Genomic DNA, 14,662 nt, shown 5'->3' with positions numbered 1-14,662 from the left:
TTGTCAATTTTCAGCAATGTGAATGCAGCGTGGCACTATGCTGCCCATCACAGGGCAATCCCGGTACTACAAACAAATTCCACAACAAAAACAGGTCGATTTATTGTATTTTATTTTTGAAAATACAGGCGTTTAAATAAAAGAAATGAATAACATAAATACTAAATTCATCTTTTTATATGCGTGCCATTCTTTATGAATCAGTAGATGTCTAATTTACATGTTGAACTCTATTAACAAGGTATCTTTGTATCTCCCATTTCATTTTAAGGTTTATCCAATAACAATGACAAAAAACAAACATTTAAGTAAAATTAACCAAAGGCATCAAATTATTTTTGGGACGTGTGCAAATCCTACACTTTAGGTTAGTAACCAACCAATCAGAGGATGGAAAAATGTAACATCATTGAGCGCCAACTACCTGGCCCCCTGAGGATGAATTTGAAATCCGATTAGCTAAAGAATCGGTCAAATTGCTAATACGGTATAGTTTAAATTTCATGAGCCAGCACTACTGATTCTGAAGGCCCTGTGCAGATTAGATTGACATGGCAACACAGAAGATGAAATCTGATTGGACAAAAAAATAATTCTAAAATCATCCACGTATGTACTGTACTTTTACACAGCCAAGAGAAATGCTACGAAATTAAGAGATTAGACCGTTGGGAATAATTTCATAGCACCAATTTTACAATGTAGGTTGTAAATGTAAATTCGTGCTTCTGATGTTTAGGCACACCGGTGTTTAAAACTAATTTGGTGCATGTCCTTGGTCTGTCAGCAATGAAATGACAGGAATACAAACAAATAAAATCCTTTTTATTTTCTCCAACAAAGTGCACACCTCATTTCTACAAAGCAGCACATTACAATGTAATGGAATAAATACAATAAAATTTGCTGAATTAACAAAAAATAACCCCCCCCCCCCAAAAAAGAAGATACACAAGTATCACATTGGTGGAGATGCAGGACCAAACGAGGTTGTCGAGACGAATGTTCTCTTTTTCTTTTTAACTTCTCATGCTTCTTGGCGAAACAATTCAAATGCCTGCTTTTAAATGGAACTGAGGACCAGCAAATCTTGTTGGGGGAGGGGAAGAAACAACAGGTGCATACTGTCATAGTGAGGAAACTTGTGCAAAGTGCAGCAGGGGCCTCAAACCTTGCCCAACCCCACTGCCCAGAGAAAACAAAGTGTACACATTTTCAGTTTTACTACTACATGGTGCAACTTGGTGTTGTTTTTTTTTTCTTCTTCTTGGTTTCCTCCATAGTCAAATAAAACAGAACACAAAAGGCAAGGGAACTTCTCCCTTTTGTATTCAGCAAAATAATTTAGTGCTCTTTAAATAAAATGAAAAAGACTATGCTCAAATGGTGGCTTCTTAAAAAAAATTAAAATAAAAAAAAAAATCACAGAGCAAAAATGGATAATAATGCTCTAAGGGACATCACTTATGTTAGGAACCAAAAAAGACAACAAAAAAAATCCCATGAAAGAAAATCTGTACACAACTCAAAAATCAATATACAGTACCTGCAGATGTTATGCATACAGTACAATTCTTTTTACATCGTTTTTAGTACGAGCTCCAGCCTGCTCTACATACGCGCAGAACACATGTGGAAAAAGCGGCTAGTTATTCAGCGTAAGATCTGGTAGTAGTCATTTAGAAAACAAACAAACAAAACAAACAAAAAAAAAAAAACATTATTGCAGGGTGTTCAGCTGCATACTGCATGTTTTGTGTCCTTTGAAAGAGAGAGACACGCACACACACACACACACACACAGGCGTGGACGGACAGTTTCAAACAAACGAAAAAGATGTCGCTGTAAGTCGTCACGGACAGTTTCAAAGAAACGAAAAAGACGTCGCTGTAAGTCGTCACAGAGGCTCCAACGAGGCCATCTCCTCTGTGCAGTACATTCGTGGCCAGTATTGCACGCTACCAGCCGGGGCCACCCTGATAATGCGCGGCGAGGACGTTCAGTGCATGAATCCAGTGATGAGATGAGCCCGCGGTCGTTGCCGTTGTCGTCGTCGTTTTGGCGTCACAGTTTGAGCTCGTTGGCAATTTTGCAGGCGATGTTCTTAAAGGCGATGGATGTGCCCGATATCCTCTTGAAGCGCACGCCGTTGAGGGAGAGGCGAGGAAGTTTGCACACCTCCATCTCCCACTGGACCAGGTTGTCCTGGCGCGCGTCGCCGTGCACGCAGAAGAGCAGGAAGCGCTCGCGCTGCTCGTAGTCGCAGCTGTTGGCGTCCAGGACCTTGCGGATCTCCCGCATCATCTCCGAGGGCTCCATGGACGAGGTGGTCTTCATGCTCCAGGTGAAGCGCAGCGAGCGCGGCTTGGAGTCCCGGCCGCCGTCCTCCTTGGGCTCCCCCGACGCGCTTCTAAGACCACAGCAGAAGAGAGTCGCGGTTTGATGAATTCGAAACATTGGGCATGATGTTATATTATACACTGCGGATGTTATGTTCCGGGCCGCCCCGCGCTATAATTGCAATCCGCAAAACAGAAAGACTCGATTTGAATACACCCTAGCGTGTTTTTATAGCGTTTCGTTTCTTCAAGGTCTTTTAAACACACTTTTAAAACAACGCAAAGTTAATCGCATGATTTACAGAGTTAGCTTACGCTTAATCGCAAATTAATCACACATTTTATATCCGTTTTAAATGTACAATAAATTAAAAATGCTCACGTTTTTCATACTCTTATTAGTTAACATAGAAACTGGACCAATACGTTGACCTAATGCAAAAATGGTCTTTTAGGTCATTGATATAATTTTATATTACCGGTATATATATATACACACAATACACAATACATACATACATATATATATATATATATATATATATATATATATATATATATATATATATATATATATATATATATATACATACACATTTTTTTTTAAGTTAAAAAGGTATATTATACAGTTGAAAGTAGTGTAAAACATTTGTAATGAAGCAATTTTTCTGCCACTAAGTGGCATTGGCGTTTCATGTTGGACATTGGTGACAGGCACAGTACATTTTTCTTTTCAAATTAAGAGCAAATGAATATGAACATGAAGGAACTCATAGACCCCTGCCCATTTTGTTCATTGTTAATTACAACCAGTCCCCAGACTCTCTAAACATCTACATTTTTTAGCAAATTTATTGTGCTAAATCAGCTAGCGGTCTCACACACAAGTCGTAGGTGGGCAATTAGTTTTTTGAAGCTGCCTTGTGTAGATCTGGTCAAATGTCTTCAGTATCGACCAAAAACAAAGAACAGACCTTGCCGTTCCAACACTTCTGGAGGGGACTGTATATAGCTAATACTTGCTAATAATACTCAGCTTTAGCTGACAAGTGCCGCATTTAGTATCGAGTCTCTACGTGAATGAAGCTAAGAATGTCGTAGCGCTTGATTTGAATGCCGAACCTCACCTGGGTGTTTCTGTCCTGGCACTGGCCTCTCCCTCGCTGGGCACCCTGAAATCAAACCAGGGATAACAATACACTGTTACTCCCGCCAGTTTCATGGAAACACACACCACCGCCACCACCGGCATCATCAACATCATCATCATCATCAGTGTGACACAGCGAGGGGCTTCAGGCGTCATGCCAGGAAAGAACCCACACATCCGGGTGAGCGCACAATGAGGCAAAGTGGTCGGCTAACTCTTCCGCCTTGGTCAAATGCATCACTTTCGAGGACTCCGTTGGGCCTGAGTCTTTTCTCCCGGCATGAAGACGCAGAGGGGGCGGGGGAGTAAACGAGTCAGGAGCAGGAGCGTCAACAACATGAGGAGCATGTTACAATGAAGCCGGTGAGGTGTGAGGGTTGCTTCTCAAGGTAAGTGGACACAAGGGAGAGAGAGAGAGAGAGAGAGAGAGAGAGAGAGAGAGAGAGAGAGAAAGAGAGGGAGGATGTAAAAAGCATCACAACAGGTAGGTGTCAGTAGGCAAAGGAGGTGCTACAGAGGGGCTGAAGGAGTTATTACAACTCTTGGTTTATTTGTTGCTGGTCGGGCAAGAGGGACACAAACAAAGTGTTGTCCTACCTCCGAGTGGACCTGAAAGACAGAGCTCTATGCCAAGGGGAGGGGAAGAAAAGAAAAGAAAGGGCGGTGAAGTACGGCGTTAACCAAAATTCGGAATGAGGGTGTGAAATGTGATACCTGTATCAAGTTTTTTTTTTTTTTTTTTTTTTTTTTAATTCACCACCAGTTTGAGGTCAGAAAGATTTCTGATGCTAAGGAAGTTGCGTGGCCATTAGCCTTCCATCTTTTTGGTGATGTCCTGCCACTTTTCGTTACATAATTATGAGATGCTGGGTTATTTTCAAACCATTTTGGTTCTGTTGAATGAAATGTAGGTCGAGTTTAAAAGTTCAGAGTCTAAAACAGGGGCGGAGCCAGAACGTGGCTATTGGGTGGGCCTGGAAAACTCGGGGTGGGCCTGAATATTTCTCTCACTGAGCACAATCCTCCTGTCCCAACACATCGTATGTTCAAATAAAATGACAAACTGAATAATATGAAGTTCAGATTACGTCATTCTTAATATTAAATACAATTTAGAAAAAATACAACGAAACACAAATTCAAAAATTATTTCATAATAATTTACTAAAAATTTTAAAGTATATATTTTTTCATGAATCTCACTGGGTGGGCGGTCTGTCAATCTGGCTCCGCCCCTGGTCTAAAATAGCAACAAGACGTGCCCCCATTACAAAAAAATCCCCCCCAAAAAATCATTTTGGGTCCATATTTATCCGGACAAACTACCGTGGAATTTGCATGTCAATCTCATCCCCCCCTACCCCACTGACCTGCGGACAAATTTGGAGGTGATCTTGCTGATGATGCCGGTGGAGGTTCCCCGTCGCTGCTGCGCCAGTGCGCCCGTGTCGTGGGACAGCGTGGGCGAGGCCGGTGGCCCGTTGTAGGTGGCGCTGCGGCGGTCTCGCAGCTGGGCGCCGTGGAAGGTGCTGCGGCTGGTGGTGCCCCGCGGGAAGCGGTTCTTCTCGGGGGTGCTAATACTGTGTGCGGAGGGAGAGGTGGAAGGACCTCTTGGGGAGCTGGAAGGAAAAAAAAACAAAAAAAAACATGATACAGCTGTAGCTCGGTTCATTTTTTTTTTTTTTGCTTCGTGCCACGAGGCATTTACGGTATGAGCAAGCTTCGGATAAGCTGCCACATGAGTTAAGAGGCAAAAGGACAGAGCAATCAAGCTAGAGCAGAAAAACTTGCCGAGTCACCGTTTTCATAGTGCAAGTGGGAAGCTAGAAATCGTTGTATTTATTTGGGGAGAGCTCTTTTCCAAGTGGACATCACATCCATTTCTTCAACATCCAAAGACTACACTGGTACCTGAAGTTAAGATGCTCAACGCAAACTTCACAACAAGCAGCAGTTTGGCAAATAGTGAACAATTTTTGCCTAAAAGAAGCCAAGTGGTTGCTTAAGTTTATTGCCACTCCTAGTTGAAGTCTACTTTAACATTAAACATTAACATTAAACAAAAATAATTACCTGTGCATTTAAGCAAACCACCACGTTAGCTTAATGCTAACGCACAGCACCAAACACCATAGAAGAGCTATAAAGCTAGCATCAATGTCACAGTAATTTGAAACTTTTAGCCACTTATATCTAAAGACAAGCATTATGAACATTGGCAAACAGCATACAACGTGACTCGCGAAAAACGACTAAAATGATTGCAGTTTACATGCAACAGTCTTGTTTGTTTCATCATCATATCTACATATACTATGTCTGTATGTATTTTAATGCCCCCTGGTGGCCAACACAGATATCACAGAACGAGTCATGTCATAATGAATGATGCGCAAATGGTTTCATTTTTCACATTCCGTTCATTTATGTATGCTTCACTCATTGCACGTTTTTATAAAGCACAATACCGAAGAGTGCAATTTTTCGTACATTTTTTTTTTTTGTTACCGTAAAAAGTGAGCGCTCACCTGGATTTCAACTCTGTGTTGTCATCGATGGGGGGCAGTGTGCTCTTTGAAGGGTGTCCCGAAGATGACATGGACTTGATGTGACGAGGCCGCGTGGAGGTCACGGCGGTCGACGGGGTGCTGCCCGACACCTCGGTCAAGCTGATGGGACAGGAGCGCCCGGTTTCAAAACGACACTGTGGCAGCAGCTCCTCTCGCACTGCGTTTGAACTGCCAACGTGGTTACCTGCTGTCTTTGCCGTTAGGAATGGCCGAGTAGCGCTCAGTGGAGGATCGCTCACACACGTACGTGTTCCTGCGAGTCATTGATCCGTTGGTCTGTGGAGAGAGAATATACACAAGGCAAAAAAAATAACAATTACCAGTCTCTTAAATACTATACACCTACTCGCAGCTTTTTTTTTTTTTTTTTTTTTAGAACCTATCTTCGGCTATCAACAGAAAAATGAACATTTCTCTGTTTTTGTAGTGCTTTGGCACCATCTTGTGGAGTCTTAGTGTCAAGGAACTATGTTGAAGTGAGGATAGGAGCTTCTATTTGCCAAAAGTCGTATCTAATAGAAAGGTAGTGCTTGGGTGCCGAAATGCGCTATGTAATTAAAATTGTATCGTATTGTATTGCTTTATATAAAGACATTGAATTCATATTGAACACATTTGAGGTTAGCATGGTGTAGCCCTACTGAAGAGTCCTCACCCCCACCCCACTTGTGGTTTTCTTCCTCTCCTGCACTCCCAGTGGCGAGGCGGGGACGTCTCCCTTGGAAGTGCTGAGCTCCAGTCGGCGGGCTCCGTCCCACTCCTCTCGGTGGTCGCTCTCCACGCTCAAAGCCTGACCCCGTCGCGTGTATGACACCGCCGGTGGCACGGAGGGCCCCACTAAAAAAAAAAATTTAAAAAAAAAAAAGTCAGACCAAGACAATAATTTTACATGACTAAACAAAAACAGCAGCAGACACCGATTGGAAATGTCAGTGGGGTCACTGGATGGGTCCCTCTCACACTCCCCTGGTGTTGATACCTCACTTTTTATTTTGTATTTTATGTATACAATTATTTCTATAAAAATGGACGTTTGGGATGTGAATGCAAGCAATTTTGGACCTCTTTGTGTGTCTACAGTTTTCTTCACAACTTCATAAGAACAAAAAATAAAAAAAATTTAAAAAAACATACCAGTGAATGAGACCTATTGTGTCCTTTAACGTCAAGCAAAGCCACTGAAAGGCACAATTTACGTACCGCTGTAGTGTAGACACCTGTTGACACATTGGTGCATCGACACACTCATTTCAATGTGTGTGCCAAGCCAAGCCCGTCACTCGCAAAGCTTTGAGGTGCTGCTGCTGAGCTGAGAGAAAGCAGTTAGCCGGCAGATGTCGCCAGACGCAATGGTCCCGCATGACATGAGCTGCTTTCACCTGACTTTCTCCAGTGAACTACCGAACAAAGTTGCCCCGTAATTTTTTAAATTTTTTTATTACACTATAAACTCAAGTCCAAATGCAGAGTTGCTGCACCGCAACATGCCGGATAGCGCTGAGCTAATTTTTTTGTCCTTTTTACTTAGGGCGTTTCCTTTCCTATCTGATCACGATGACCCAAAAGAACAGTGAGCACCTACGGAGAAGAAGAAATTGGCTATACGGTAAGTTACTGCTATCCTTCGAAAGAAAAACGTAGGATGTTAAAATTCCACACACTACAAGCACATTTGACTGTAACTGGGAAATAGGTGTCAGCAACGTCCCGCCCCCCCCCTTATGTCGCTTTCAGCAGCAGCACTCTCAGAGCTGGGATAGGAAGGGGTTACTTTAACTTGGCTTGTCTACACCACCACCATCACCATCATCATCCCCACCATGATCGCTGTAGCGGCGCTGCTTCTGATTGGCCGAGATGCTGCGCGTGACTTTGGGATGGGCGGGAGAGATACTGGAGCCGTTGTTGATGTCGCTGGTGGGCCGCTGCCGCTGGGCCAGGACGCTGTTGGTCAGCGGCTCGCTCCCCTCAAACTGGCATGAAAGAGCGGTGAGACGGTCACGCGTTTCGAGGTTGCGGAACTTCAAATGATGACAATTAATAGTGTGCCGTTATTTGAATGTGGAGGCCATCTTGCATTTAATTCAACAATATGGCGTTGATGTAGAAAATGGAAAAAAGGTGAAAGAAGGGAGCCTACTCTTTCTTTGTTCTTATTGCCACAGAACTAAATATTCTGTGGATCGTCAAACATCAGACAAAAATGCACTACGATGACCGGCGATGTGAAGGATCATGTTTTGGAAACGGCCGGCAGTGAATGAAGTCGGGTTCAATTACATTTAACCCCAGTGATGAGTGTTGAGATGAGAGCGAATCTGACCTCTGGTGCTTTTCTTCCCAGCAGCAGATAAGTGGCCATGACATCATCGTACTTCTGGCTTTGTAAGGACTCTGTGATCTCATCTTTAGGGAAACCCATGGTCACCATGAGCTCTGTCGGTAATGGGACAATAAGTGAGTTACTCTCGCCGAGACAACCATGACGACGACCTCCGCGTACCGTACGGCAAAACGAACCTATTCTGGTCGTGTCGTTGAAGTCGGCCTCGGGCTCAATGTACGGCTTCAGCTCCTCCTCCTCGTGACCCACATTCATCCAGTGGTCTTTCATGATTTGCTAGCAAAGACAATTCCAATGTTGTTCTTTTTCCCCCACTCATGACGGCTTCTAATGACAATGACTCCGGGCTGTGTGCACCATCATTTTGAAATCACTAGCAGAGCTGAATAACAAACTGATCAATTGTTATTAGCACGGCGCTTTTGGCCCGGTTTGTGGAACAAGCTCTGCGGCGGTATTGACTGGGAACTGACAACAACATGTTTGCAAACACAACAGGCACGCTCCAAGTGCCTAAGCCGTCTTATCTGAATCCTCACAAAAAAAACAACAAAAAAAAAAACAAAGGAGCAAATCGGCATGGCGTTAAAGGTAACAATGCAAAAGTACCTCCAAACTGCCACGTTTGACCGGGTTGAGCACCAGTAGTTTTTTCAGCAGGTTTTCACAGTCTGTGGACATGTAGAAGGGGATGCGGTACTTTCCCCGCAGGACCCGCTCTCTCAGCTCCTGCATTGCGAGCAACAAGGAGGTAAGTTAGCAATGACAATATACAAAAATTATACACATACAGTGAAGACCGTCTCATTTAAGATAAGTGACGTACAGTAATTTTTGTCTTTTTTTTTTTGTTGCAGAGGATAAAGAGCATGTGCCTGTGATTATCATATTGTCTGTCTACATGTTTTGCTACAGCGTTTGTGTACAAATATCTTTTGCTTAATGGGGTATAATTACCGCAACATGGATGCTAGTTTTCGCTAGCTAGACTAGGCCACATTGTGTGTTAGCATTAAGCTAAGGACAAACTTATGTGGTCTGGCTAAATACAAAATGTGCAATTGTCTATGTTGCATGTTTTTTTTTCCACATTTAAACGCCAACTTCGAAATTCCTTTTTTTGAAGACCTGTTGACTATTTGATGTTTGTTGTGAGGTTTGCTGCCACCATCTAATGCTCATGACCCAAATTTTTGCAACTAAATACAAAAATTAGGGGCTGTTTACTGTTACTGAAATATTTACAGTGAGTTTGGAGAGCGCTGGATTTAATCCTTCTTTTTAACTAAAAAGAACCTAAATTATGCACCAGATGCCACGATTTAAAGGGGACATATTATGAAAAATGCACTTTCATTTTCCAGTTAAAATGAATCAGCTAGCGGTGGCTTTGCGCAAGTCTGAGCGTCTCCAGAATTCTCCAATCACAACGGAAAACCTGGACGGAAATCCCCCCCTGAAAAACGGTGCGATTTTTTAATTGTATTCAAATAATGACATCAGAGACCTTTTACGAAAGGTTTTGTGGATAGGAATGCGTAACGTCACCTTTGAGAGAGAAATGCATGGGCTCTTCAGAGATTGCTTTAAAAAACAACTTTGTGTATGATATAATCAATCTCAAGATTGCGCCCCACATTTTGCTGTACATTCTGGGAATGACTTCCTTGCACACACTCAAACGAATGATCCGCCACTGATCGAAACATAACCTCCATACTGGAGGCTAAAAAAACATAGCGAGGAAAATGAATTAAAAGTGCATCACGTTTCCACTCTGTAAACTGCCGCTTGCCTCATGAATCATTTCGACAGTTGTGCATTATTCAAGTAGGGCAGATAATCCTTCGGAGAGTCTCGCTCTCCCCAATGATAGAAACAGGAAATTCCACTTTTAATCTGTTTATTCAGGAAACACAGAATCATGTTGATGCATGTAACCTAAAATAATAAAAAAAAAGAAAAACATCCAGTTGGGAAATACCTGGCCGGGTCTTGATGGTGCCAAAATAGCAATCGCAAGGTTTCTATAGTGGCAAGACCTTGACGTCGTGTGTGCAAAAAAATTCCATTTAAAATGGAAGGAGGGTAACTAGTACATAACATATTCGCACCTTGAGGTTTTGTCCGTCGAAGGGCAGGGAGCCGCTGACCAGTGTGTAGAGGATGACGCCGAGGCTCCACACGTCCACCTCGGGCCCGTCGTACTTCTTCCCTTGGAAGAGTTCCGGGGCGGCGTAGGGCGGAGAACCGCAGAAGGTGTCCAGCTTGCTGCCCACGGTGAACTCGTTGCTGAAGCCGAAATCGGCGATCTTGATGTTCATGTCGGCGTCCAAGAGCAGGTTCTCGGCCTGAGGGGGGGGGAGACCAGGGGCGCATTCAGCGATCGCATCCGAAATATCCTGCTTTGGTGGACTCGTGAGGCCATTCATTCATCAGATGAATAATATGAAGTGGAGGATTTGGCTCGTCACCTTGAGGTCCCTGTGAACTATCCTCCTCTGGTGGCAATACTGCACGGCAGACACGATCTGAAAAACAGACGTCACAGGTCGATAAGAATGTCACGGAATGTGTGAAACGTTTTTCTCGGGCAGGAAATGCGCCTTCACCCAGCCGACAGTCATCTTCTGTTCTAACGTGTACATTCGGAGGAAATTCAGTTTAGGCGATGGCCATTGGCGGTGAATATGAATCACGGAACTGAAAATGCTGAGAGCGTTTGAAACATTTCAAATACTGAATCGATTTGTGAGAGTGACGCTTTGGTAGCTATACATTAAAGCTTCTTCAAACTGTTTTTAAAAAAAAAATATGGGCACTGCATGTTTGTACTTTTTAAGTATAATAAATGATTTCAAGTTCAGTTCAGTTGTACTGAATTTTCAAGTACAATAAAATGTACATTCAATCTTGAAGAACTGCTTTCTTGGTTAATACATTATAACTGAATTAAGTTTTTTTTCTTCACATTTCAGCACGGTGTTAATGTTCAAACTATGCGTGATATTAAAGTGGTTTACAATAAATTATGTATTAGATAAAATAAACACTTTTTAAGATTAAAACCTGTTTCATTTATTTTAATCCAGTAACGTACGTTTTTTACTTTTAATGTTTTTTATTTATTTATTTTTAAGCACAATAGAGTTGCATTTAACTCTTCACTTAAGTGAAATAAATTTGCATTTCATCTTTAAGAACTGCTTGTTTTACAACATTTGTTTAAGTATAATATTCATTGAACCTTTCTGGTCAATACATTTGTACTTTAGATTTTTTTTCTAGACTTATCACTTGATCACATGATCGGAAATCAAAGAGGATCGCGTAATTTCCAGAAAATGGATATTTTTTTTTTTTTTTTTAAAGGTCACAAATGAATCCTGGTAGTTGATGAAGCTATCCATTTTCTTAGGTCGCACTTGGACTGACCTAGTGTCTTGCGCAATCGCACCCAATGTTCCGCACACCGTAACACGCATACAAGCCTACAAACACAGCGTGAGTCACCTTCTCCTTTTCAACAGCGATATTGTAGATGTGAACCAAGTGGATTCTCCTTCAAACGGGCTCGACTGAAGCGAATAAAAGGCACATTCATTCACTGCGCTTTGCCGTCAAATGAGCATCGGCGAGGGCCACCGGATCAATGCTGATGGCGCACCACTGGGTGTCAGCAAAGCAGCTGCAGAGCGTGAGTGAGCCAGCCGCCCCGGCAAGCCAGGCGCGCTCCAGCTTTCCGCCGCAGTCCGTGACACAGCGTGATCTTGGTGCATGACGCGGCTCACGCTGCCGCTGACTCACCTGCCTGAACTTGGCCCTGGCCTCCTTCTCCTTCATCCTACCGTGGGCCACCAGGTAGTCAAACACCTCACCTGTAGCACACAGAGAAGGTTGAGTGTGCATCCAGGGTATTTGGACTGAGAACATGTCGGACTAAAGTACTCGTTAGAGGAGGTGGGGCGTGGCTCATGGGAAGGGGGGGGGGGGGGCTGCAGTGAGCAAGTGTGGTTTGGCACGTGAGCAAGCACCTCCAGTATTGTGGAGGCGCATTGATAAAGTCAACAGAGTGTCACTCACCACCGCTGGCATACTCCATCACCAAATAGAGCGTCTTCTCCGTTTCAATCACCTCAAATAGTTTTACTGCAGAGGGCAAAAAACGGACAAACAGGAGATTTTTTTTTTTTTTTTTTTAAATAAAAAACACAAATCATTAGAGAAAACATGAAGTTCCCCATTTATTTTCTAATTTTGAGGTTGTGTCCTGCTCAAGCTTGGCTATGATAGCAAATATGCAAAAGGTTTACTCAACAATATATTTGTTAAAAAAAACAAAAACACAAAACATAGTTATGTATTTATTAAAATAACATAATAAAGCATTTAAACAAACCAAGAAACAAAACAATTGCATACATACAACAGCCTATAATTTTACAGAACAAATATCATCATTACATCACACAAATATAAAGTTATTATTTTCATAATGTCTTTCTAGATATTATTTTGAATAATTATTTTGTATCCCCCCCAAAAATTAACAATTCCGTTTTTTTTTAGTATTAGAAAAATAAAGACATTTGTATTTAGTACAACCATATAATTCATAATGTAATTCATAATTTTGTTTTCTAGTCAATAAAATAAAAATCTGACAATTAATTTTTTGCAATTGATATTGAAATGGACAAAAATAACTGTATATAAATGGTCTATAACATATACAAATACTACATTCAAAAACAGCTAAGAAAAAAAAATGGGTCAAAAAGTGATGACCCAACTTTTTGGGTAATTCATTGAACCCCCAAATTGGGTCAAATGTATTACCCACAAAACAACCCATTTGTACAAAACCCCCCAAATTTTGGTTGTTTTGAGGGTATTTCATTTACCCAAATTTTTGTGTTAAATTAATAACGCAAAAAGTTAGGTTGACCCCTTTTTGACCTAACTTGGTTTATTTCTAACCCAAATGTTTATAGAGTATATAGAACAAAAATAGTTACTTTTAATGGCTTTTCCAATTCAATTTTCGGATTTATATTTTATAATAACGGCATACAGATTTGGATGATACACCCTAACTTACGCTCGTATTATATTTCATGAGCTGGGAGTACTGATACTGATGCATTTAAGTTCCCAAATATGGTTCCTTGCCTCCCATCTTAATTTGAGTAAAAGTACACTACTTGTAATCGCTGTTGCAACTTACCAATGTTTGGATGATTCAGTAACTTCATTATTCGCACTTCCCTGAAGAGCTGTTGACACACACACACACACAGACATTTGTCTTTTTGTAAATTGCTGATAAGACGTGTTTGCGAAATGCCATTATGCGTACAGCTCCGGCACACAAAGTTGCAAAGTGGATTAGACGGGAGGGCTGAAGCGTCATGGGACTTGGGTGCTATGTAAGGCAACATGACTGATGAGCTGGCAATAAGTCTTGCTCTCAAGGATGATGAGCAGCGTATATATTTATATATTAAAAAAAAAAAAAAAAAAAAAGAAATCCACTGACACACTGCAGTATCAGTACACAAGCTTCCAGCCAGCCCAATCCAATAAAATCATGCACGCTCATCTTTGTTCTGCCAGCATCATGTTTATCGACTGACTGCAGAGCTTTAAGAGCAACTTGGCGTCATGTCAGACGAGCTCCTGCAGCCACTTAGAGGTGCTGTTGAATCATTTACATTCTGCTGACTGCCCGCCTGAGCCCCTCCCCCCCCCCCGCCCGCCCGCCCGACGCTCTCAAAAAGAGACATTGCAGCCCTTTGACGTCAACGGCGACGTCGGTCTTTGCCGGCCATCTTTGCTTACCTGCTGCCTACAGTACGAGAAGAGTCATTTATATTTGTGAGGATTCAACTACACTTCCAGGTGTTACACAAGCGGGTAAATGTAGCGCGTGTGATTCTAGGTCATCGAATGTGGTTCGTGAGGCCCGAGCCCGACCCAGCTGGGACCTCTCAGGTACTTTCTCCGCTAATTCGGTCTTCGGCTCGCAGGCTCGACTGCTCTTTCAGGCGCCTTTCGTCTCATTAAGACGAAAAAAAACAACCCTCAACGAGAAGGGAGAACACTTTGTTTGTTTATTTATGCAAGTTTAACAGAGTGGTACGAGTTAAACTCAAAATAAATGTTCCCCATTTAAATGAATTGAAATTGTGGAATTTTGTGACTGTTTTTCAAAAACATGCAAAAACAAAATTCTATATTGTATAAAAACATAGTAAA

At 42.1% G+C, this 14,662-nt stretch overlaps 1 protein-coding gene across 3 annotated transcripts in view; it reads right to left on the bottom strand.

Annotated features, from left to right (window-relative positions):
- Positions 1-804: 804 nt before the first annotated feature.
- mark1 (MAP/microtubule affinity-regulating kinase 1) overlaps positions 805-14,662 on the bottom strand; it is a 43,863-nt gene continuing 30,005 nt past the window's right edge. For 2 of the 3 annotated variants that reach the window (XM_086044357.1, XM_086044355.1), the window contains 16 exons: positions 13,632-13,680; positions 12,488-12,553; positions 12,212-12,282; positions 10,879-10,935; positions 10,519-10,755; positions 9,014-9,133; positions 8,581-8,680; positions 8,384-8,496; positions 7,880-8,033; positions 6,716-6,897; positions 6,245-6,336; positions 6,019-6,159; positions 4,861-5,109; positions 4,088-4,114; positions 3,468-3,512; positions 805-2,411 (listed from right to left, as the gene is read on the bottom strand). In XM_086044357.1, coding sequence (XP_085900483.1) covers positions 2,066-2,411; positions 3,468-3,512; positions 4,088-4,114; positions 4,861-5,109; positions 6,019-6,159; positions 6,245-6,336; positions 6,716-6,897; positions 7,880-8,033; positions 8,384-8,496; positions 8,581-8,680; positions 9,014-9,133; positions 10,519-10,755; positions 10,879-10,935; positions 12,212-12,282; positions 12,488-12,553; positions 13,632-13,680 — 2,049 coding nt within the window. In that variant the 3' untranslated portion in view covers positions 805-2,065. The remainder of the gene's footprint in view (positions 2,412-3,467; positions 3,513-4,087; positions 4,115-4,860; positions 5,110-6,018; positions 6,160-6,244; positions 6,337-6,715; positions 6,898-7,879; positions 8,034-8,383; positions 8,497-8,580; positions 8,681-9,013; positions 9,134-10,518; positions 10,756-10,878; positions 10,936-12,211; positions 12,283-12,487; positions 12,554-13,631; positions 13,681-14,662) is intronic. The other variant, XM_086044356.1, reaches the window with a different exon arrangement.

Source organism: Filicampus tigris, chromosome 11 (genome assembly GCF_054856515.1).
Source record: "Filicampus tigris isolate MCC_2025a chromosome 11, RoL_Ftig_1.0, whole genome shotgun sequence".
In the NCBI taxonomy this organism is placed as follows: Eukaryota; Metazoa; Chordata; class Actinopteri; order Syngnathiformes; family Syngnathidae; genus Filicampus; species Filicampus tigris.
The sequence above is the reverse complement of the archived record's forward strand: the minus strand, read 5'-3'. Positions and strand labels throughout refer to the sequence as shown.